Genomic DNA, 24,039 nt, shown 5'->3' on the forward strand with positions numbered 1-24,039 from the left:
AGGTAAATCTTTTACCTCTGTTTGTTGGGGCCAAATAAGAAATTGCTTTATTGAGATAAACCAGGAATGAGCCCAAAAGATTCTTTACATTTTGACCTGGTTGCCTAAGAGGCACTTTACTGTTAACTTTGGTGCAAAGCAGGGCAGCCCTTAAAGGGTTAATGTCAGAGGATACGTGTGTTTCTGGCTGCTGGCTGGAATGAATGGGCTGGTTTGTGGTGGCCTGTCATTGTCAAGCTAACATGCATCCTCCATGTGTATCTATGGCATTTCTGAGCTGTTAAATCTTTTCAAGGAGAAAAGTGAAGTGTTTATGTGGTTTAATCTTTTCACAAAAATGTAACTGTTGGGAGAGGGGGAGGAAATACAGTTTTTAATAGCTGCTCTTGTTTCTCATTGATTTATTACACTGTTACACTGCCAAATGGAAAATACTCGCTTCACCTCAATGGAAGACTTCTATGTAGACTCCAAACTTGGAGTCCAGAGTAATATATTGAGAAGAATGTCGTCAGAAAAGGCTGTGTGCTGTATAACAACATGACCTGGGATTCAGAAACTGGGGGAGATGTAGTCTCTTGAGAATATTTGTGTTTGCATTGTTACCTGTGTGCTCTTCCCTTCCCTACTGGTGATTTCTTAACTTGAAACCAGGACTGGAAGGTTTATAATAAAGAATTCATCTATAAATCAGGATGAAAGGAGTGGAAAAGAGGGCTTCCCAATATTCCTTTTGAATTATATTTGTAAGTATTTATCATCTTGCTGTGAAAACTAAATCCCAGTTACCACTGTGGAGCCTGGGTTAATTGGGAGATGGAGAGAAACCTGCAGAGGACATCAGCTTGGTTGCCTTGTTTATTGAACATAGCAATTTCTCCAGCTCTGCCTTTGTGCTGTTGCCTTCTCAAGCTAAACATTACTGATCAAAAAAGAAATTCTGTTTTAAAGGTCAGAGGTGAGTATAGATCTAAATTGAAATACATTTGTAAGTTGAAAAGGCTGTGTAGTTCAACTGCCAATCAAATAGAGGTTAAGGCATTCAGTAAGGCAGCAGGAAGGCTTTAGAGGCATTTTCCAAAGAAGCCCACATCTTTTGGGGAGATCTGTCCTTTAGATATTACACATGTGCTGTTCCCTTCTGAACTTTGTCATCTGCCTCTCCTAACACACTCTGTTTTCCAGAATTTTAGCACAAGGTTTAGAGCTGAGTCTGAGACTCCTCTCATCTCCCTCCAGATGGAGAGAACAACCGTACATCTATTTATGAGAAGGATCCGACCCGCAAGTGCTGCAGTTGTGGGTGGGTCATTGTGTCTGTGAGCATTGCCTGTTGTAAATGTAAATGAATCCATTCACATAGGCCTTGAGATTGGTTCTCACAGGTCCTGATATAATCTCTGGAGTAACAGAATGTGTGAGCTGGTGGCACAGCAACACTTTGGAAGGAGCTATTGCCTGAAGAAGGTGAACCACTAATAAAGTAAATGAACCCTTTCAGATTGTTTGTTCCTAACTGTATCTAAGGTAAGCAGTTACTCAAAGTTATCATTGTCTCTTGGTTGTTCTTTGGTCTGTGTGAAAGTTTCTAATGCTTCAGCATTAAACCTCTTTCAGTTCCATAAAGTCTAGATTCCTAATTCACTGGCAGCCTAAATAGTTCTGGTGAAGGCTAAAGATTAAATGGCCTGTGAAATCTCAGGACCTCTGTCACCTATAGAAGAAGTCATCCTAAGTAAGACTTCAGGGTGGTATGTGGGGTGAGTTTCTGCAGCTATTGACAATCTGTTAGGAGAACAGAGCAGTGCCATGTCTAAACTTATCAGTGTTTTAACGTGCAAGAGGAAAATAAAAAGACCAGAATTTTGAAAGCTTGAATCAAATATAATGTGTGCTAGAATTATCTTAGTGAGGACATACAGAGGGCCTGAGAGGCAATGAGGGGAATGTATTATCTGAATTACTGTAAGATCAGTCATTCAGCTTTCTTTCTGGTCTCTTGCCTCCTAAAGGACAGTGTGGCAGAGCTGATGGAAAAAAAAAGTCTGTGAGGCGGCAGCAGCAGAAACCAACAGTGCAGTAGGAACAGTTTCCAAGGGTTTCAGAAATCTTCAGTTTTGTTCAGGCTCTAACAGTCCCCACTGTTATTCAATAAGCAGTGTTCTAAAGCTTAGTTGTTACTAAAGAGCTTTTAAGAAGTTTTGTTGAAAGTGCAGAATAGTTGTTGTAGGTGTAAGAGTGACAGGAGCACTCAAGTGTTGTGTAGTTGCTGCCCTGGTGGGATATTTGCTGAATGCAATTGATTTTTAAATCAACTGACAGCAATATGGAATAAATCTAGCCTCAGCATCGGCCTATTCAGCACTCAAATGAAACTGAACCTATTTGTTCTCAGTGCTGCAGCCAGAGGCGTGTGTTGTGTGCAGGGCAAACCCTTCCCTGGTCACAGCAGCCACAGGAAATAAAACTTGTTTTTAGATGAAACATTTTCTGTAGTTTGATTTCACTTTCTGCTGCAGAGCAGTGTTAAAGAGCCTGTCAGGCCTGGATGAATGATTTATTTCACTTAGGCAATATGAATGGCCTGGCACAAAGCTTTTAAAGGTCATAAAGTGTGTCAGGTTTTGGTAATAGCGAGCCAGACGTGTTGGAGAGTGTTTGCTGGACAGCCTCAGCTGTAGTATGATGAGTTTGCCATAGTGCTTGCATCCTGCAGGTTTGGTATCCTGTGTATCTGTGGCTTCTTCAGAGCTGCAGTAAATAGGTCCCTGGATTGCTGTGGTGGTTCTTCCAGATCTGACCTGTCTACACAGACATCTTGCACTGCAGTTTGCCTTAAACTTCTCCTTGCTGATTTTACAAACGTAGAAGTGCTGTTTAACAGGGAGGAGCATTGTTATTGCCTAGCAAGGTAAGAGAGGAGATTGGATCTATTCCCTGTCACACTGCAGTAGGTTCCCAAAGACAGAAAAGAAAGCACCTACTGTCTTCTGAGCTCCACTTTCATTTTCTTTGCAGCTGATTTGCCGTAAGCAGAATTCCTGCAGTATGTTATAAACAACCTGGCTGCTTTCCTTTGTAGCCTTTGGGGATTGTTTATTTTGGAGAAGAGAAAATTGGTTTTTGAAGCCTTATAACCTGGCCTGCTTACAAGCTGCCTCATGTATCAACATGAAGTAGTTACGTGCACAGAGCTTTTTGCTGTCTTGACTTTCTCCAGGTTAACTCTCCTTGGTAATAAACGTTAATTCATGACCAGAAGCCTGTAAAACTGAGAAAATAAACTTTCAGCTTTTTATTAACTATTAAAACACTAGCTCCAACCCATACTTGGACTGATACATCTGTACTTCCCTTTAGTCTTTCACCTTAGCTGGTTGTTGCTGCATTAATTGTGGTCCAAGACTGCAGAGCAACCAGTGACTGGAACTGAAACACAGCTTCATTGTGTCTAGTTGCAAATGGAAGCCCTGTGTTCAATTACAGTACCATTGTCTTTGTGGGGTAGATCTATGGTGGTGTCACTGCTCTCACTGATGGTTTTGGGGTTTTTTTAACTGTATGAAGGGATGGAAAGTGGTTTCAGAGGAATGATGCTGCTTCAGAAGAGAATGACTTTGGATGTTACTCATTATGTCCCATGAAGTAGGAGAATGCATGAGGCTGTTTGATCGCGAGGTGACACAGGAGCTTGTGTTGCTGCTGACTATGCACTGTAATCCATTTTCAGCTTTACTGTGACCTCCTAATCAGAGAGCACAGTGTAAATTGTATTGAACGTGATTGGAATGGACAGTGGTAGCTGAGCATCTCCCTTCAGTCTTCTGTCATGGATCTGAAGTGCCTGGAGCCTACAGGCTTTAACTGTGTGTCACCTGCCCCATATCTGCAGTTAATGCCTGAAGTGTGTGCCTGATGCCTGGTCACAGCTGGGCATGGAGTTTTCTCCTGCAGGTGGCACAGTTCTCTCTGGTGTATGGTTTATTTTTTAATGGCTAGAATCTGCTAAATGTGTGTGAGAGGAGGAAGAGAGGGGCAGGTCAGGAATGGATGAGTTACTGTGGGTGGAAGCATAAGAGGAGGGTTCTGCCTCGCTGTTGTACTGTCGTAAGCTTCTTTGAGCCTGGAGAAAGATGGTAATTAAACTAGACAGAATCTTAAGCTTTTGACTTGCCTTGCCCAGCAGCACCAGACTTCACAGTCTTCCTCTAAAAAGAACTGTGCTGCATGCTGGTTATCTATGCTTGTACCATATGGATATACAGTAGAGCCTTTTGTTTTAGTCTGGCTTTGACCTTGAGGTCACAGTTTATTGAACTAAATGGACATGTGGACTTACCCTTGCTAGTGTAGCTACATCATCATTTCTACTTCTTTTTTTTTCCCCTCTCTGAATGTAGCAAAGTAACAGTACAGAGAATTCAATCTTTTCACCTTCAGTGCTGTTGTCAAAAGGAGGAGGCATGACTTAGGTAACTGCAAAGTGTTTAGATTAACTACATACTAATAACTAACAGCAAAAGCTTTCTCAGGGCTTTGCAGACACCAAAACCAGCAAAGCTCAGATATATACCTGCTTGAGTAAATACTAGACTGTCATAGTAATACTGCTGTGTATGAGCTTCATAGCTCATATTCCCCTGTAGAGAATATCCCTTCCTCTGTCCTTAGAGGTCTAAAAAGGTGATTCATCAGAAAAAGCTGTGTGGCTTAAGTACCAGAGAGATGGTCACAGAGAATGAGGTCTTTGGCATGGTAAGATTCTAGAGTTGATAGTGCTTACAGCTGCAAGTCAACACCTTGGATTCAGCTCAGACAGAAGAAACATTCAATTTGACTATGTCAGGTGGCTGTAGAGCAATGCCACCAAAAAACCCCTCTGAAACTTAAGTACCATTAGATAGATACCACTGAGAGATCATAACCAACATTGAATCTCCAGGATTGGGTAGGGACTTAATTGAACTTCAGCCACAGTTAAATTGGTTCTGTAATTCTCAAGTGCCAAGTACTGACATTTTTGCAAGAGAAGCCAGGCAGCCTCTGTGATGTGATGGATGGTGTGTTCTGACACCCCAATAGAAAGAAGAGGTCACGTGTGTTGGTTCTTGAGTTTCCTACCTTGACAGTGTGAAGAGTTGCTTCCTGTCTGGACCTGAATAAATCTTGATGAAGGTTGTTAGCACTATTCTTGCTTAGGGCTACTAAAAAGAGAAGGAGAACAGTAAGGGAGGTGGAAAGAGAGAGATTAAAGGGGGAAACCCAGTAGGTTATAAATGCATTTTCCTCTGTGCCGGAGGTTAAGTAATATTTTATGCATGTGACGGAGATCCTGTGATTAAGGAGCTGTCAGGCAGAATGAGAGCTGGGCAGCAAAGGGAGCAGAGATGCTTGAGGGAAAAGACTATGAAGATGTTCTAATGCTGAACTCTCCTGTGCATATCTAGTGTGTGAGTGTGGCTTTGTGTGCCTTTCACTGGAAAAATGGTTATTCTATGGATATTTAGGGGTTTTTTCTGCTTCATTGCTCAAGTATCTTTTCTGAGGTCTGACTATAGTTAATAGTGACATCACTGTAGAGTTTTTGACCATTTTCTGATCTGTGCTGCTACTCCAGGGTCTAGGATTAGGACTGCAGAATAGCATATGATAATCTTGTACATAAATCATGGCTTTAAGGAATGGAAAAGATGTCACATGCTTCTGTTTATCCTGTTTACTCTATTGCAGAAAGAGTAGCTCCTGTGCATCTCCCTCAGTTTGAGGACTCCTCAGTCATTGCAGAGCCTCTAGAATTTTATCTGTCATCATATACCTCTTCAAATCAGCAGATACTGGGCACACAGACTCATTTTTAGATCAGGTCAATAAATACTTGACCTACCCCGAGTATTTTAATGTAACATTACACAGACACCAGTCATTCCCAGAGGCACTTTCTGGTGGTGCATGAAGCTGCCTGTGTAAGCTGAGCTCCAGACAGGATGATATGCCTGTCTCATCTCATAAGCTTTTTACTTACACTCAATGGGCGATGTATCATTGAAGCAGCAGTAAACATGGAGCAATGTGTGCTGTTAGAATGCTGTGCAAAGCACTGCACTTCAGTCTGTGTGAGATTTATACACACACACCCACCCACACATCCCCCCTTCACCCCCCCCCTTCCTTTGCAGAAAACAGTGTCCTTCCACTTACTCAACTGGCCTACTTTTGTCAGACACAGAAGAATAGTGAATAGAGCATCAGAGGCTTAATGTCCATACTGAAAGCAAGGGAAAACCTGCAATGTTAAAAGGTGCAGGTGGAATGGAAATTCCTGGCTGCAGAATGTTTGTCTGTGCAGTAGGATGGTCCTTGAGATCATGCTGGGTCCAGCAGGGGTCGATCCCATGGATGAAGCTGGCACATAACCTTTACAAAAGAGCTCACTAGAAATGTTTTCCTTTGCTGCATAGAGGAAAAGGTGGAGTTAAATCTAATGGATACATTGAAGCAGCACATGTTGGGATGGGGTAATTGTTCTAAGTCACTCAGACTCACAGATATTAGGTTGGGTGGGAGTTGGGGGGACATCCTTACCTTCAAGCTGAGTACAAACCACGGTTATGTTGGTTCTGCTGAGTATGTGAGCTTAACTCTGAGTGTGTATTTGTCTCTTGCTTCAACACAATACAGCTCTGCTGGCTCCCTTTTAAGGTTAATATGTTCATAACACCTATTAAGTCTGTACAAAAGCCACTGAATAGAATTCTGCTGTTTTCCCTCCTGGTGGTAGGAAATCAGTGGCTGAGTCAGTGATAGAAACAACCCTCTGTTTATCTGTACTACATTCTCAGAACAGTGTTCCACTTCTTTAACACAGCCTCCTCACCCCAGGACACTACCCTGTCAGCATTTAACCTCCTTTCCCTCACAGAGTAGCAATGGAAAACAGCACCTAGCTTTAAAAACAGAGGACAGACATGTCCTTGTAGGGAGACTGTCTGCCTTGGAGCTCCCCATGGGGAGGCAATCAGCCCCCGCTGTTGGCAAAGGGCTCTCACTCCCTCAGCAGCATTAATCAGGGCTGACTGTTCCTCTTAATCCTCTGATCCCTTCCATACGGCCGCGAACACAAGCGTCGTGTTTGCATGCTCTGCTCATCTTCACTGAAAATAGGGCTGGGCCCGGTGCCTTTGCAGCAGGCAGCGATTAGATGGGTGGGTGATCAAAACATGATTAGCAAATCTGCAATTAGAGTGAAGGCCAGGAGGGCAGTGGCAGGGTCACAACTGGTATCTGTCAGAATAAAAATAAGCATGTGAAAAGACAAAGGATTTATCTGTGCTCTTGTCTGATGAGGCTGTGACTTAAATAGCTGTGGCACTGCTGGGAAGAAGCTAGAGGCAAGGAAAATAAACAGAAGCTTTCCTTCTGGACAAGAGAAAATTGAAAGGGATGTTTTAGAGCATCAGAGATAGTTTATGTAGCTAAAACATGACCTAAGGAATTGGGACATCCATCAGTTCTCAATTTTGTCCCAGACACTTTTTCTGAGTGATACACAGGAATTTCCTCATTTTATTCAGCAGCTACACACTAAAGCTATTGACCATGCCTTGCAGAGGGATGGGAAGCTTTAGCTGTATCAATGTGTGAAATGCAGAGGGACTTGTTCTTAGGACCCTGGCTGCAGCATCACCATCTATTACACAGTCCTGCTGAGCATATGTTCAGCATGCTGCACAAATAAGAGGAAGAAAGTTGTGGACAGCTGTTTTTGAAGTGAAGTCTCAACCAGAAAGACTTCAGTAGTTAAGGCAACTACAAGCAGAGTGACCTATGAATTAACTTTAGTAGTCTGATATTTGTATGTTACAGAGGACAGGGTTAAGCTTGTGAGAATTCAAAACTGGTTCCTGTGGGTTGGGATTTGGAACCTAGGTTCTCACACTGTTAAATCAGTTCCTCTGCCTGAAACTCTGACCCAGCAAGCCAGCCCCAGAAGGACATAATGTGATTCATTTTACAGGCCTACTGTGTGGTGTGCATTGCACAGCAGGATCTTAGTATAAATCTGGTAAATAGAATGCATGGGCAATAAAAAGCCTCTAATCGTAACAGACACAACTCTATGGACAGTTAATGAACATAGTGACCTTTGTTTAGATTTTTAAAACCATTATTAAAAGATACAGATGGACAAATGTTTTAAGTGCTGTTTTTAAGAGGCTGAACTCTGGAGGAAATATGGGCAACGTGGGGTGAAGAAGAAAAATGAGTTCTGACCCTCTTGTCTTCGGAGCCATCTGGCTTTTCAGTCTCTCAGTTGCCACAGGATGGTTTTATTTCATTTACCTATGAACAGCCTACAATTACCCCTAACAGGCTCCTTTCCAATGTCTTTCATGAACTAGTTTCTGTGCTGACCTTTCTTCCAGTGTCCCTCATGAGAAAGTCAATAGAATGAGCTTCAACAATGGTAAGACTGGTGCTGATTGTCTGTCCCGTAGTGGTGTTGTGCCTGCTTGTCTTTGTTGGGGTTAGATTTGGTCTGCTAACAGCACTCAAAGGAAAAGAGGAGATCCAAGTGTTCTTTTCTCACGTGAATATGGTACCATAGTAATAGAACTTCAGCTTCCTGACTGGTGACAGTGACTGGAGAGGAGTAGTGCTGAAAAAAAAAGCCATCAAATATTGAATAGTGTGTTTTTATGGTATTCCACTGTTCCCAGTTCTCTGTGCCCTCACAGATTCTAAAGCTACTTCAAGCACAAGTCAGAGGACTAAACATTTCATCCAGATGAGCGATTGCTGGGAGAAGTATTGCTCATTTTCAGGAAAAAGTAAATCAATCTGTGTTTAGGGTTCTTCTCAGGATTGGTTTTGAAATTGGGACTGGCTGCTTATGACATACATGGTCATTTAATAGGGAATTTATAACTGCTGTCTTTTTACTGAAAATAATAAGACTCTGAATATCTTGAGAGGATTTCATCCTAGGATCTTCAAGTACTTTGTGAACAGTTAATGAAGTCTTACTACCTCCTTGTGGAACAGGCGAGTTGCATTAAACTGAGAGGATAAATGAGGCATAGAGAGATTAAGAGACTTGTCTGTGGGTGGAATGTCACTGGTGCCGTCAGGATGAGACTGTAGCAGCCCTGTCCTGTCTCAAAATCTTACTTTGCAATTACTTAGGACAACAGCTCTGTGGTCTCTGAGTAGGGTCAATACAGTTGGGTTCTAAGATCAGTTTTGGCAAGTTGTGGGTTTTGCACAATAGAGGAAACGATGAAAACAACGATCTTCAGAGACCCTTTAGATGGTCTACTTGTTAACCGTTCATGATAATATTCCAGATGGTGCTTTCAGGAAAGGCAGAGAAAGCTCTTCCAACACTAATGTTTGTTTACTGAGGTTTTATTTCTCTGTTTCTCTAAGGGACTGCAAGGCAGAGCAGCACAATTGAGGAGGGCAGGGAAAATCCCCAGGAGTGGAGGCAGGCACTGGTAAAGGCAATGTGGCATCATAAGCCTCAGGTTTCCTTCCTGCTAGAATTTATCCCAGGTAGCAGTAATGAATATCCATGTGTGTCTCTGGGAACGAGCGAGCGACACTCCTTTTGTTGGGTGACACCCCTGTTCCCTGCACCCAGACCCACTGGGGACCTGGACACAGGGGATTTAGGGGACAGTGTGCTGAACAACTCTTTTCTGAGTTTCTACCCTATTGCAGGAAGGCAGAACACTGCTGCTTCTTTGCTTCCTTTCCCAAACAGTCACTTTGAGAAGGAAACTGTTGGATATCTTCTTCCTGCCATGGGGATTTTTAGCCACAGCAGCATGAGACCTAGTGGAGATTCAGATATGCTTTTAGAGAAAATAAGAGCGAAACATTGACTTGTTTTCTGAGGAACAATAATTCATCCTGGAGGGAAAAAGTAACTAAAGGATCTGTGAAGTACATTCATACCTACTTACTTCAGTCAAAGGTACCCACCTTACTCAGTGTGTGACTGAAGAGCTTTTCTTGGTTAGTTCCTTAATATTTCATTGGAATATCTGCTCTTCATTTGTGGATGATCAGTGCAGTTATAAACCATCTTGGTTGACCCTTTTTTTTTTGCTAGATGTCATTGAGTTTCATGGATATCAGTGGGAGATGAAGGATCTTGGTAGCTGTGAGCTATTGAACAGTGTGATGGCACTGCTGGGAGAGGTGTGTGTGGCCATGCTCATGTAGCCCTTACGGCCCTGCTGCTTCAGCCCACGATTGTAATGCTGGATACACAACTGGAAGCTTGTCATTTGTTTTTCTTCTAGTAGCCTCTGAGAGAGGCTGCAGCCCAACAGGAGAGCATCTGCTTTTCTTTTTGCTGAGGAACACTGATGGAACTTCTCTGTATAAGCTCCCTTAAAAACCCATTGCTTGATTTTTAATTAATATGTAATAATTTGGCTCCTTTTACCTACAGAAAATGACTTATCTGAATAAAATGCAAGAATATTGTCCAATGAAAGGGGAAAATGAAAAGTATAATTGTGTTAATTACCAGAATACCAGACATGTAATTAATATGTCACAGGAACAAAGAGCAAATGTACTAATAGCACATAATTGGACTTAAACTACACCCTTGGTAGAAGTCTCTGCAATGGAACTGTTGTGTTTGTGCTCCTTTTCAAATTAGCAATAAGGAATAAATTAACATCCATTTTCTTGCCCATACAAAGACAGAATCATATTGTGGGGCAGGGTAATGAATTCAGTGAATGCCTTTACATTCCCATATGGCTTTCAGGGAGGGGAATACTCCTGCACATGGCTCTGCTCTGCCTTGCAGGAAGGGAGGCAGAGGGGAGAGGAAAACCTCATTGTATAACCAGATGTTCACTGAATACCATGATCCTACAGCATACAAAAAATCTGTAAGTTGAGCAATTTAAACATTGTCACCAGTACCTGGGGCAAATATTTGACTACAGGTTAGGACAGTGCATGAAGAAACAATGTAGAAGCACCAGAGCCATTGGTTTTTGTGGACACAGGCTCATCCAGAGCACTTGACTGTTGTTCTTACTGAGTTTAGAGGATAATAAGTAAAATAACTTTTTCCTGATGCTGTTTCTGTAATGTTTCCCTCTCTGTCTTTAGTGGTGTCTGTTTTACAGATAGTTTATTTAATGATCTTCAGAGGCCACAGTGGTTTCAGGGTCTTAAACACTTCAGTACCCCTTCGAGTAAGGAAATAAATGTTTAAGAAACAGGTCCAGTTTCATTCAGACTCCACTTCTATTCATACAGCACAGCTTAAAATAGCCATTGTGGTATTCAAAGTGAAGACTTACATTAATAAAGTCTACAATTTATTCAGGTGTTCAAGTGAAGCATTGCTTATAGCTAAGCCAGTCTGTTCCAGGTACTGTGGTATTTCTTAATTCGAGGTATTTCAAGGTATTGCAGCACTTCTTAATTTTACCTACCCTCTTTGTGCCCTGCTTTCCTGAATATGCAAATGAGAAGCCTAGAAATTCTGTCTTATTCAATTGTAATGCACCTGTCATCACAGTATCTAGGCACCTGCCTTTCTACCTCACAGAACTATTGTGAGAGCATTAATTAACGCTTATAAAATGCTTGGAGATCCTAGGATGGAAGGTGCTAATGAGTTGTAAATTATTATAATGATATAGCAGAATATTCAATCTTTCTTTGTATGGAAAGACTTGCATCTTTCCTTCATGGCTTTCATGTTTCTAGATGCATATTTTGCAATAGAAGGTAAGCTTATACGGGATAAAAAGGATTAGACAAGGTAGAAAGATTGCTAATGCTGCTAGTTTTCTTGTGAGGAAGCTGGTTGTTTTTGTGTGCTTCTTTGCTTATTGAATTTTCTTTTTGTCTGTCTGATGAACCCATACTTCAATGGCTTGTTGAGAATTCTCTGAATGTTCAGAAACCTCAGGGGAGAAGATTTTCGTCTTCAGATTGCCAAGGCCTTCATTTGCATCCCCTAAATCAATTCTCACATATGATCAAAGCAGTTCTGGAAATTTTCAAGTGTAGGGAAAAAACAGTTCTCTAATTCTTTCTCCTCTAATATGTACAGTCAGGTTCCAAAACTTAAAAACAAAGAAATCTTCATCCAGGAAATCTAAACCCACATTCATTTCACACATCTGTGTGCCGAGGATTGCAGCTGTGTATGTTATGGACAGCAAGGCTGAACAAGATGTAGCAGGTCCTTCTGGGTATGTTTTCTCTTGAAACCGGTAGGGACATTGCTCTAGCATTTTGTTGTGGAGTTGTCTTTTGAATGACCCAAAAGATGCCACTTCAGCCTGTTGCCTTACCAGGCTTACACTGTGGTTTCACAGATCTCGTTATGAAGAAGTAATCTTTTAATATTCACCTTGATGTATCTTTTCCTTAGTGTCATTATTGTCCATTCTTCCTGCTTGGCTTAGACTTATGAAGCCATGTTAAAACAATTAAAAAACTACTAGAATTTGAATTCTCAGACTCCTTTGGGATTCTCTTATTGCTTTCTCCAGTGGGAATGGGAGGAATGAGAGTGGTGCTGTGATACAGCTTCTCAGAATCTGGTCTGTTGTTGCCTTCATCTAATATTTTGCTTGGCTGTGCACGCAACTCTCTCATGAGCTTAATTACTTTACTGCACGGTCTCTATGGCAATTGGTCCCTTTTCAGAAGTGTTTTCAGGGCAGCTGTGATAAACCAAATGCTCAGTAGAGGAGATCAAGCTGGGTTCCGAGTTTTAACTTCCCATTACAAGCAAATCATAATCTGCAAACAAATTAGTATGCAGACATGAATTTTATTGAGATGAAAATAAGCCCAAACCCGGTTCTAAACTCATTATTTAAAGACTGGACCAGTTTCTCAACCCAGTTCTAGACTATTTGAAGTTTGGACTGTTTCCCCATAACATCCCCTTTTGAATAAGTGTCCAATACCTAGGACTGACAGTGCATATTCTGTGCGTATTCCAAATCATTAATGATCCTGAGCAGATCCAGATCTGCTGTTGACTTAACAGAGCATGTCTCGCCTCTCCCTGTATTTATGGCATTTAGGTAGCAAGCAAAGGCATTCATTTTTACCTATCACCTCATCTTTTCATTTCTGGCTGCTCAGCTGCATTCTGACAAGTGCAATAAATGTGTCCTCCTGGGTCCTTGCAAGCTGGGCATTAGTCACACTGTGCATTTCAAGGACATCACTCTGATAGTTTTTCAGCTGTAACAGAAAACACGTTCTGCCAGGAGCCATTTGTTCCACTTTTGTTGCCTACTAATAAAATAAAAATCAATGGATTTTTTTTTTTGAGCTTGAGAAGCAGGACAGAGAGTAGGAGGGAGATAGGTGGTAAAAATGAAGGTGCTGAAGTTAGTTCTCTGAGTCTCTCTGAAATAATGGCATGTGGCATTTCAGATCAAGTGAGAATCTCTCAGCTTGTGAAACGCAGTTAGCTCTGGGGAAGAGTAGAGCTGTTGTTTAACAGCAAACGGGACTGGTGCATAGCAGGTGTTGCACTGGGCAATTTAAATCAGATTTAGGTTTGTAAAACAAAAGGTGTTTGAGGGGATGTCATGTTTGCCATCCTTTTAGAGTAAGTGCCAATGGAACATCAGTGGTGATATGGATCACAGTTTCAGTTTGCTGTCTCCATCACAGGTGGGGAACTCGTGCACTCTGTCTGCATCCTCAACCGCTGATACCACTTAGTCATCTAACTAAACAAAATCATCCAACTGATCTTAAAATAACAGACCAAAGAATTATTTGCTTTACTGAATCAGTGCCTTAGTCACAACTGATGCGGAGGAGTTTTGCCTAGAGAGTGAAATGCAATCGATGCTTTCTCCTTCCTTGGAAATTTCCTGGTTTCATCATGATTGGTTCAGCTGATGAACCTGAGCTGGTAGTGTCAGTGTGCAAGAAATAAGGTTTACCTGGACATAGCATTTCTTCTCTTAAAACATGTTCCTCCTTCCTTATTTTGTAGAATCAGAATTCTCTAAACAAATCCTGATGGTAACGCTCGAGTCCCCTTCTTACTGTGGCCAATGGTGCTCTGCTTTCCCTTCCTGTAATGATACAGCCCAAGGGGCTGCAGAGCAAATTTTGTTCCTTAAACTGTCTTTTCTACCACACCTAATGAACCTAGGTTGTTCTCCAATTTCAAGGTAGCAATACTTCATTTTGCAGAAGGGGTTTTAGAGTATATGTGTATATTTGCGTGCCAGTTGGCCACTGACTTATGAGCTCTCTTTAGATACTTTTATATTAACAGTCTGTGCATAGTTATATTCCCAATCCAAATCCAATATTTGGGCACATAAATGTATGTAATATCATGTATTCATCAATGATCAATCATCTTTTAATTGATGTTATCATGCCTTGCAAATCTTTATTAATGGGATGGTTCTTACTCATGTATTAAGTTAGTCAGGCTAGTGTGAAAATCATCCTGAGCTGGACAGTCCTAGTCTCCATACAAAAGAAAAATACATCATGTAGCATACTGTCAGCTGAAGCTGTGTTGGCAGAATGTAAAGACTCAGCTATCTTGGCAACAGATGGGCAATGGGCTCCTTCTGACATGATCTGCCATCCAGCATATGTTAGACAGGCTGAGAAATCAAGGGGTTTTAGACTGAGGCTTTAGCTTTATTTAAAACAAGAAAGAGGTCTTAGCTCTTGATAGAGCAGGTGGCTTACAGGACACAGTCAATGAAGTAAATGTTGACTGACTTAGTTGCTGGGTAAAGAGGTAGCTCATTAGCACAGGATAGTAATTGGGGCATTCATTGTCTTGGAACACGGTGTATTTCTCTTCACATTCCTTTTCTGCTCTGCACACACTCATATTAGCAAATATGCTAGTAAAGACGGCTGGTTTTGAGGATGGAAGGTGCTGGGTGGGCAGAACAGCTTGCCTTTGGAAATCCAAAAGGATTGGCTCGCTGCAGACTGGATTCTGTCAGCTGGCTGAGACTTCAGTGACTGATCAAGGGCAGGGAACAAGTTGGTTTCTCACCTTCAGTTGGCTGGTTCCCTCCCTTCTCGAGTATGGGGTAAAGGCAGCCAAGAGGGAAGGTAACAGTACTGGGCTTGCCTTGGAGAGAAGGGGGAAGCGTTTCCAGAAGAGATCAATTTTGGTATTTAAATTGCATAGTGTTTTAAAATAAAGAAATACCACATCTCCAGGATCTTGAACGTTCTGGACTTTATTTTTATTTCCCTGTGGGAGTGAAATGGCTAATAGGTACAAAGCATGAGTAGTCATAGCTAATTATAAATTAAGTTGGTTGCATTTTATTTGTCAAAGTTCCTGATCAGGGTAAGGTGGGTTTTTTTCCTTATGTTAAAGCATTTTTTAATTGAACTTTTTGACCAAAGAGTAACTTTTCTGTTACAGAACAGGTTCTGTGCAACTTAATGATTCCTATGGAACTTCTTGATTTGGGTAGTACGTGTGAACTTCTGCAAGCAGAACTTGATGAAAGCCCATCAAACTACAGTAAAAAAACAGTTTCTTATGGTGTAGAGTTGTCTAGATCACGAGCACTGCTCTTCCTCCGTTTGTGCTGGGTTTAGTGGTGCATCACAGGACTGCCATCCTCTGCAGCATGTGTACCTGCACATGGGCACCAAGGACAACCCCAGAGGTCTACACGCAATATCTGAGAGGCAGGACCGTGCTGTGTTTATATTTGAGACATATTTCCTTAGGACTGCAGTTACAGAGCTACACAAGCATCTGTTTGTTTTATGGGCCTTGTTGCAGGCAGGTGCTGGCAGGTTGCTGCCTCCTGGGGCGGGTTAGAGCCCAGCACCTGAGCAGGGTTTGTGCACCCTGCTCCTCGTTGGCCTTTCAGTGCCAGGCTGGCTGCTGGGCCTCATTGCATCAGGAAAAAAACCTTAGCTTTGTCACTGGGAATATCTCTGAGGGTTCTTAAAGAGCTTTTTAAGGGTTTAAAGCCTGCAACATGTCGTGGGCTGAATCAGTGTGTCCTCAGCTCAGCCGTGTGAGGCTCCGGATGCCGAGTGTCCGCAGCTGCAGCAGCGGGGAGGTTCAGCACCTCCCAACACAACACCCCCAACAGCAGACAGAAACACCACCCAGCACCCCAAAGCCGGGAGCGGGGGTACCGCAGTGCCCGGCAGGCGCGGCGCGGGGGCGGAGCGCAGCGCAGGCCGCCCCGCACATGGGCTCTTCCCGCATCCCCCGCGCCGTTGGTTCGTTCCCTGGTAACGGGCGCGGGGACAACCGGGCGCCTCCGCCGCCGCCATTTTAGGTGCCGCTGGCGGGGCGCCGCGCTGCCGGGAGGGGGAGGGAGGGGAGGAGGAGGAGAGAAAAGGCGAGCGGCGCGGGGCAGCGCAGCGCTTCTCCTCCCTCCTCTTCCTCCTCCTCCTTCTCGGGGCCGAGCCGAGCCCTCCGCCCGGCGCAGAGCGGAGCCGGGACCGCCGGGGGCGCCACAGTCGCCCGCCCGCCGGGGCCGCGCGCCGCTCCGCGCCGCTCCGCGCTGCCATGCCGCCGCGCCGCCCGGGCATGCCGCCGGCCCCCGCCTCCTGCCTGCTGCTCGCCGCGCTGCTCTGCGGGGGAGTCGGGGCCGCTCGAGGTAAACGTTGCCGGGGCGGGCGGGGGAGGCTGCCCGGCACCGGGGGGGAGCGGGAGGGCGGCAGGTCCGATGCTCCCCCCGCACCTCCGGCCGTCCTGCGCCCCCGCCGCTTGGGCGCCTTGCGGGGCTGCGCACCGTGCGGATGGAGGTGCTGGGCGGGTGACGGTGTCCTTGGCTCCCTTCGTCCTTCGGGAGGGGGGAGGGAGCGCAGAGGAGAGCTTGGGGGGGAGGAGGGCGCTGGCCGCCTTTCCCGGGGCTCGCTGGGGGCCGGGGTGACCCCGCCACGGCAGTTGCACCTGCGGCTCGGCGGAGGAGGAGGAGGGGTGGCGGAGCGGGGGAGGCTCGTCCTCCGCTCTCACCTGCGCCGGGCTGCTCGCTGCCCGCTTCTCCCCGAGACCTTCCCACGCCGAAGGTCGGTCTCCGCGGGCCTCGCGGTGCGGCGGCGGGTGCCGGCGGCCCGCCCGTTACATAACCACTCCCTCAGCGGCGGCCCGGCGCGGCCCGAGCCCCTCACTTGTTGCGGGGGAGGGTTCCGTGGGCGAAATGAAGCGAGAGCCGTCGCTCGCCCTGTCCTGCCTTGCTCTCGCCCCGTCCGGAGCGGGCTGCTCGCTGGCCAGGCCGCGCTCTCGGGGCTCGGGAAGGCGTCTGGGCTGGGGGGAGAGCGGCGGTGGCCAGCGGAATGAGGAGGGGGAATAAAACATCTCCGAGAGCTCCTGGGGAGCCGAGCCCAGAGGTTTACGTAAAGGATACTCGTTTGGTTGTGAGCGAGAACAGATGCCTTTGCTAACCCATATGCGATACGGCATTTTTAAACGTTGGCCTTGTGGCTATTGATTGATCTTGTGGAGTAAAAGTATACGCATTGCAGGTCTCCTCCTGAGCAGATTTCAGTAAGAGGCTTGCAAACGCTTCCCTACCTGAAGGTTACCCCTTGAATTGAGAATGCCATTTCTGCAAGATTTAGCAGATCATATGATGAGATCTGAGATCTTGCATTTAATTTGAATGTAGATGAGAAGCGTGGCTTTAAAATGGCTTGTGGATACATCGAAGGGAAGTTCTGGATCTTAACAAAAATAGCTCGTTAAGGACACATCTTGCTGCAATTTCCCTAGGTAGGATCAAGAAGCTGCTGCTGTAGTAAGTCATCTGCCAGATGGTTAGGTAGTGGTCATAATTTACCTGCACAAGATCTCTTTAAGCACAATCTATTCACTGATATTGGAACCATGAAGTGAAATACCACACCAGTACAGAAGCAGAAATTCATTGAGTTGCTATGTTTTTCTGTATTCTGAAATGATGAAAAACACCAAGATAAAATAAACATTTTCCATTAAAAGTAGTGCATACTTGGAAAGGATCAGCAAATGTCGAGAGCGTTACCCAGGATGGTCAGCTGTAACGCAGTGTGTTAGAGGTTGTGCTTGTTTTCTCATCTACAGAGCTGCTGGACTGCAGATCCTGATCTGTTAAACTTCATCACACGTAACTGAGTTACAGTATGAGATCTGGTTTTGCTTAGTGTGTGCAGTTGCTTTAGCCCTCACGATATTTTGACTGTTCTAGATAGACCTGTTAATAACGTTGCATGAAGATGCAGTTAGTGACAAGTAACCTCTGGGGAACGCTGCAAAGCTGCTAGGGCAACTCGTTTTCATTTTCCTTGTGTTAGGAGAAGCATTTGTTTGGAAGCATTTATGGTAAGCTTTCAGATTTGTGCTGTATTGTCAATTTCAGTTTTTTTCCAGCTTTTCTTTTTCATCCAAGACTTTAAAAGTCCTTGTTAGTGAGGTCAATAAGATTTGTTGTAAGTGGTGGAAACTGGGCTGTGTTTGGTTTGGTAATGGACAGGAAAGGCTACAGAGTGGTGAGTTCCACTGCCCAGTGCTGTGTATTCCTGTGGATGGAGCAGAGGAGTGAACAGTGGTTTGTTTTTTGGTAATGGAAAGAAGTAGAGATAGTTTTTGGGGAATGTGATCTTACAAGTTAGGTTTGAGCTAGCTCTGCTACCATCTTCCCTGGGGTGCAAAGAGTGGTTTCAGGCTCTGAAGAGGCATATTCCTGTCCAGCTTATGCAAGATTGTTAATTTAACTGAATTTATCATGTATTTGGTCAAGCTGACCCAAATGTTTGTAAGCTTGCTGGACTAATGTTACACTGGAAAAACAGTAGTTAGCAATGCATTCGAATAGTGTTTGTGAAAGCAAAACAATAGGATATTTATCAACAGAGCTGAAGGGGGGTGGAATGGAGTGACTTTTCAGACAAGGACAGTGTGTAATGGCTGCTTCTTCCATAGTTATTGACCAGGTAGAGTGGTACAACTCTTGCCTTGGGTCCCTTCCAACTTCTGTCATTTAGGAGGGATATTGATCAAAATAATACTATCTTGAGGAAGCTTTGCAGATCTGTGAGTATTTCAGGAAGTTATGTGGTGCTATGTGTGTCTTAAATCCAAACCACAAACCACTTTCTACTACCGCGGTCTTCCTGCAGATGTTTCTTTGACACAGGAACAGCCTTTATAATACAGGACTAATGGTTAGGCTTCTATCTCTTTTTTTAGAGGCAAGGAAATTTAAGACTACCTTAGAGCATTATGAAGAGACAATTTGGCTGTTTATGGGGGCTGTGGGTTGTTTTTTACTCTAAAGGTTTATGAAAATAAGAGACCACCAAGAAGAGAAGAGGAAATTAACCAGTGCTAGACCTTTTTGTGATGTATGGTGCTTGGGAAAGTATAATATACAGCCAGCTGTCCATGCAAACAATTCTAATCTCTTTTGCTATATGTATTATATAAAATCATATACTTTCTGTGGAAATTGAAATGGAGGAGAAATGATCTGACAAGCATTGTTTCCTTTGTGTTTTTTGAATACTACTGTGCCAGTTGTTTTTTGGTGTGTTATTAGATTGTTATTAGGTTGTGTTGTCTGTGTCAAGTTATCAGAAAACATTATCAACAGAAACTTATCTAGAATTGTAAATGAATCTTTGGTTTGAGTTCGTAGTGTTTCTGCAGACTTGCAATCACCACTTTCAGGTTATTGCAAACAGTTTTGTTTTTCAAGAGAAGGACAGAAGCTGTGCTCAGGGCCTTCCATTTCTTGTTGAAGTTAGAAATCTCGAAGGCAAACCCAGATGAGGCCACAGGATAGTGTAATGTGCACATCTCATCTCAGCTTAAATTAGGATTCTGGTGTTCTGGGCAAAGTGGTATGTTCTCCCATGGAAATCTAAGTATCTAATAGCTCACTGGCTCGTGGCTATGGAACTGTTCTGCAGAAGAGAAAAAACTCCTGTAGTTATTGATGTTTTCTGAACAGAAGAACTTTTACCTTTTTCCTGAGCCTTATCTCTTATTCTGTTTGTATGTATTCAGAGACTTCTCTGAAATTTTGTTTATGATATTAAGGGGCATACATTTTGTAGCATTACTACTATTGTCAAAGAGAAGCAATGCCTCAAAGCATGGGAGTTTAGTAAAGTCAGAAGCCTTGGTCTTAAATAAATCTTGTTTTATTTAATTCATTTGATTGACTCGCCTTGGCTCCAGTAGGAACTAAACCTCCTTAGGAGCCTTGAGAAAGGATTATTAGAAACCTCAGTGTCTTTGAAGTACTGTCTGTCTGTCCTTTGTTTATAGCATTAGGTCTCATCTCACTTGCTTTGTATTCAGATTGAAAACAAGTTGCTGCTACTTCTCCCAGCTGGTTTCCCTGTTTTTAAACTGAGTCAACAAGTAGTGCCAGAAGTGCTGGCTGTAGTGAGATGATGTTTGCTGTGTTTGTAAATAAGGTTATCTTTCAGGGAGTGGAGTTTATACGCTTGACAACAGTGTGGAATATAAGTAACTTCCATTTCTGTAATACAATTAGCAATGTTTAAGGGACCATTTATTAAATGAGTGTTCAACTTATGTTTTCTGTTTCAATGTGCTTTTTAGTTGAAAACACTTTAAATTTCACTTCAGAAGTTAAGGCTTTATTGTCTTGAGCCCATTTAGACTGTTTTGTGGTGTGGGTATTTTTGTTTTACTGTTCTCTGCCATGCTTTTACCCAAATTGAAATTTGGTCAGTATGTTCTCTAAGGTCTTTGGTGTTCTGAACGTTCCATCTCCTGCGTTTGGGATAATAAAAATGACAACTTGTTTGTAATCAATCATTTGCATGTACCTTAGTTTCAGGCTTATAGCAAAACTTCCATGTATCTTTGTACAAATAAAATCAGGTTTTAGGTAAAGAGTTTGGTATAGAACAGGAATCTGTCTGTAAGTGGTGATAAACCAGAGATTTTTCCTTAGGCAAAGGATAATTTAATTAAACCTGTTGAATTCCTACAGCCGTTAATTTGAATGTGGTGTTTGGAGAATTAGTGTTAATTGCACAGACTCAAACCGTAGGCAGCTGACAATTTATAACATTACCTTGTGTTCCCAGTGTATGACAGTGGAGATTCCAGAGCACAAATCACAATTGCTCCTTAACTGTGGCAAAGAATCCAAGATAGAGATCTGAAATAGCGGGGTGGATTTCGACCACACGATTTTCCTTCAACTAGGAAACGTAGAGGTTAATGTTAGCGGATGCCCATGCCCTTACCTAATCCCTCTCATAGTGCAAATTCATCCCCTTGTATTTTGTTACTGCCTACAGTTTTCATGTCCCAGTAATGGAAAAATGTAGTTTATCTTGGAAACCCATATAATAGATGGGAAAAGTTCCATGCTATCAAGAAACTCAGCATTTGAGCAAAACTTGTGTTCAGTTTTATCCCATTGTTTGTACCTCCTTGTAAGGTGATTTTTAATAAAATTCTAGGTATGAGAAGACGCAATTAAATGATTAGATACCATAAATACTTTCATTTTTCCATATAGTTCATTTATACACAGAGTTAATAATTTTCTGATAGGAAATAGAGGCCCAGCTCTGATTTGCAGGTTGGTGATTCGAGAGCAGGAACAGAACACACATTATAATCAGGCCATGCTACACCCCTTCTTATTACACTTTACTTTCAGGGTGGAGAAGGCATATTTTATTGTGTAGGTCTTTATTCCTAGGCTGAATTGTGGGGGGTTTTTTGTGGTTATGTGCTACACAAACTTGTTCTTGTAACGATATTGCTTGAAATTTCATCAGAACAGTACTAAATTACGAATATTGAAGGCAAGACATTCTTTAGAGTTTCTGCTGTCTCACTGAAAGGCATCCCTGTGTTCTCTTAGATCAAGAGGAAGACAATTAAACAAAAATTTTTGTCAGACCTTCAGGACCACACTAAAGGGCTGTTTACTCAGTTCATTGAGTGCAGTTCATTTGAACCAATGGATAATGTAATTCTCCTTATGTAGCCTCTTGAATTTGTCATGAAGTCTCAAGGTGGATTTTTAAAAATGAATATGTAATGTTTGTGTACTGTCACTACATTGAACAGGTAGCTTTCAAACTCTAGTACTTGTTACGAAGTATGTGTTGTACCAGTTAATTCTTTAGAATTTGTTTTGACATAAATCATCTTGATGCAGTTTTCAAGATATGCAGCCTGGCTAAACAGCACTGTATGGTAGAAGTAATTATTCAGAAGGAAAAACTTTTTCAGCCAGGGTCCTTTGTGGTTGAGGTGTGTCTGAATCTTGAGTTACATGGTTGCCAGATCCCATTCAAGTCCAGTGAACTGCTGACCAGTTGTAAGAAGAGAAAACCTCAGAAGAGACTTAGATTAGTACATACAATTTTAATGTGTTAGCATTGAAATGCTAGAACTGAATTCTGATTGTCTAAGATGATAGCTTTTGATTCAAGCTTCCATACTAGCCCTAAACCCCATTGCCCTGCCTATATGTTAATTTCTATTCATAAATTCTTTTAAACAGTAGGAAAAAGTTGCTGCTAGTTACCAGGCGGATTGTGTTCTACAGCTTCAGCCATTGCTTTGGTGAAGCACCCTTTCTTTAAAGTACACTCCTTTTCTACAGAACAGTCAGTAGTAGTTCCAGCCAGTATTGGTAAAAGCTGATCTGTTGAGTTCCATGAGAAACTAAGCATGTTTAACTAGAGCTAATAATGGCTTTTGAAAACCTGTGTTGAAGGCACACATCACAGCAGGCACCAATTCCCTTTCCTCTATAGCTTAGCAGCCGTTGTCTTGATAAACCAAGTCAAACAGGTGGCTTGTTGCTCACTGTGCAGATGCACATTCAGTCATGGCTTGGCAGCAGTGAAGGCTCTAGCATGAGCTTTGCAATTGAATTTGCTACTGGAAAAAGGAATGTTTAGCTGGATTGGGAATTTTTTTAGCCATTAAAAACTAAGTAGATGTTAGCTTGCTGTGTTGTGCCAGGATAGCTTCCCCCACTTGACTAGATTAAATGCTAGTTGGGATTTACAAGAGATTCCAGTTGAGGCGCTTACAAATAGTGTGAATATTGTATTTCAAGGAAACCAGTGTAGTTTATCCCAGTTAAATGGTGAGAGATTAACAGCTCAGGGCACTCTATTGGTGTCAATCTTGGAACAGCCCAACTGTTTTGGTTTGAAATTAACAGTCTGGCTTTGAACAACTTTCTCTGTAGATTTCAGGTGCTTTGTGACAATTAAAGTTGAAAAAAACCTGGAAGGATGGGTTTTTTTAGTCCACCATTTAAGCTAACTGAGATCAGAATAATACTTGGTTCAATTTCACAGTTGATTCAAGGGAAGCAGTAATGTATCACTCAAGCTGTGCCTCATATTTCAAATGCCAGCTTGAGAATTTCTTGCAGTACATGGTTCTGCTAGAGTCAGTAGATCACAGCTACGGATAACAGGCCTTTCCTGGATATTCAGCAGTGTGTTAAAATCCAGTGATGTTTAACCTTCATAAACACAAAGGGATTTAAGCTTTATGTTTTAAAATCTGGCAATGTTTTAGCCTTCCTAAACACAAAGGGGTTTAAGCTTTATGATTTTTATTGTTTGCAGCACAATGAAAGGACATGACTTTGCTTTTAACTGAGTCTGTTGTTTGAAGGTTCATTAGCCTCTGCAGATGCTTAGTGTGCTCATAATTCTGTTCATATGTGGTTACAGTACTTCAAGCTTTTATAGAACTCCTTACCCTACAGTAGTGAGATTTACTGTAGGTTGCTGTATTAGGAGAAGGTTTCACAGTGCTTTATAAAAAAAGAGGTTTGTTATCTATGTTCAGAAGCATTAGAACAGAGATGGATTTTTTCCTGAAGGAGATCTGTTCTAGTATTTTATACTAGGACCTGGCAAAGACTAAATTGAATGGATCAGAGGTCTCTGATATGTTCATCTGAGGTGTAACAGCCCTAGATGTGTTGACAGAAAGATCCACCACTGCATCCTCCTACCAACCGTAGCTGTAGTCGTGAAACACTTTTCTTT

The 24,039-nt window shown here is 42.8% G+C and overlaps 1 protein-coding gene across 4 annotated transcripts in view; it reads left to right on the plus strand.

Moving 5' to 3' along the window:
* The first annotated feature begins 16,526 nt into the window (after nucleotides 1-16,526).
* CLSTN1 (calsyntenin 1) overlaps nucleotides 16,527-24,039 on the plus strand; it is a 36,387-nt gene continuing 28,874 nt past the window's right edge. For all 4 annotated transcript variants that reach the window (XM_062013202.1, XM_062013204.1, XM_062013203.1 and 1 more), the window contains exon 1: nucleotides 16,527-16,637. In XM_062013202.1, coding sequence (XP_061869186.1) covers nucleotides 16,547-16,637 — 91 coding nt within the window. In that variant the 5' untranslated portion in view covers nucleotides 16,527-16,546. The remainder of the gene's footprint in view (nucleotides 16,638-24,039) is intronic.

This window comes from Colius striatus, chromosome 21 (assembly GCF_028858725.1).
Source record: "Colius striatus isolate bColStr4 chromosome 21, bColStr4.1.hap1, whole genome shotgun sequence".
NCBI lineage: Eukaryota > Metazoa > Chordata > Aves > Coliiformes > Coliidae > Colius > Colius striatus.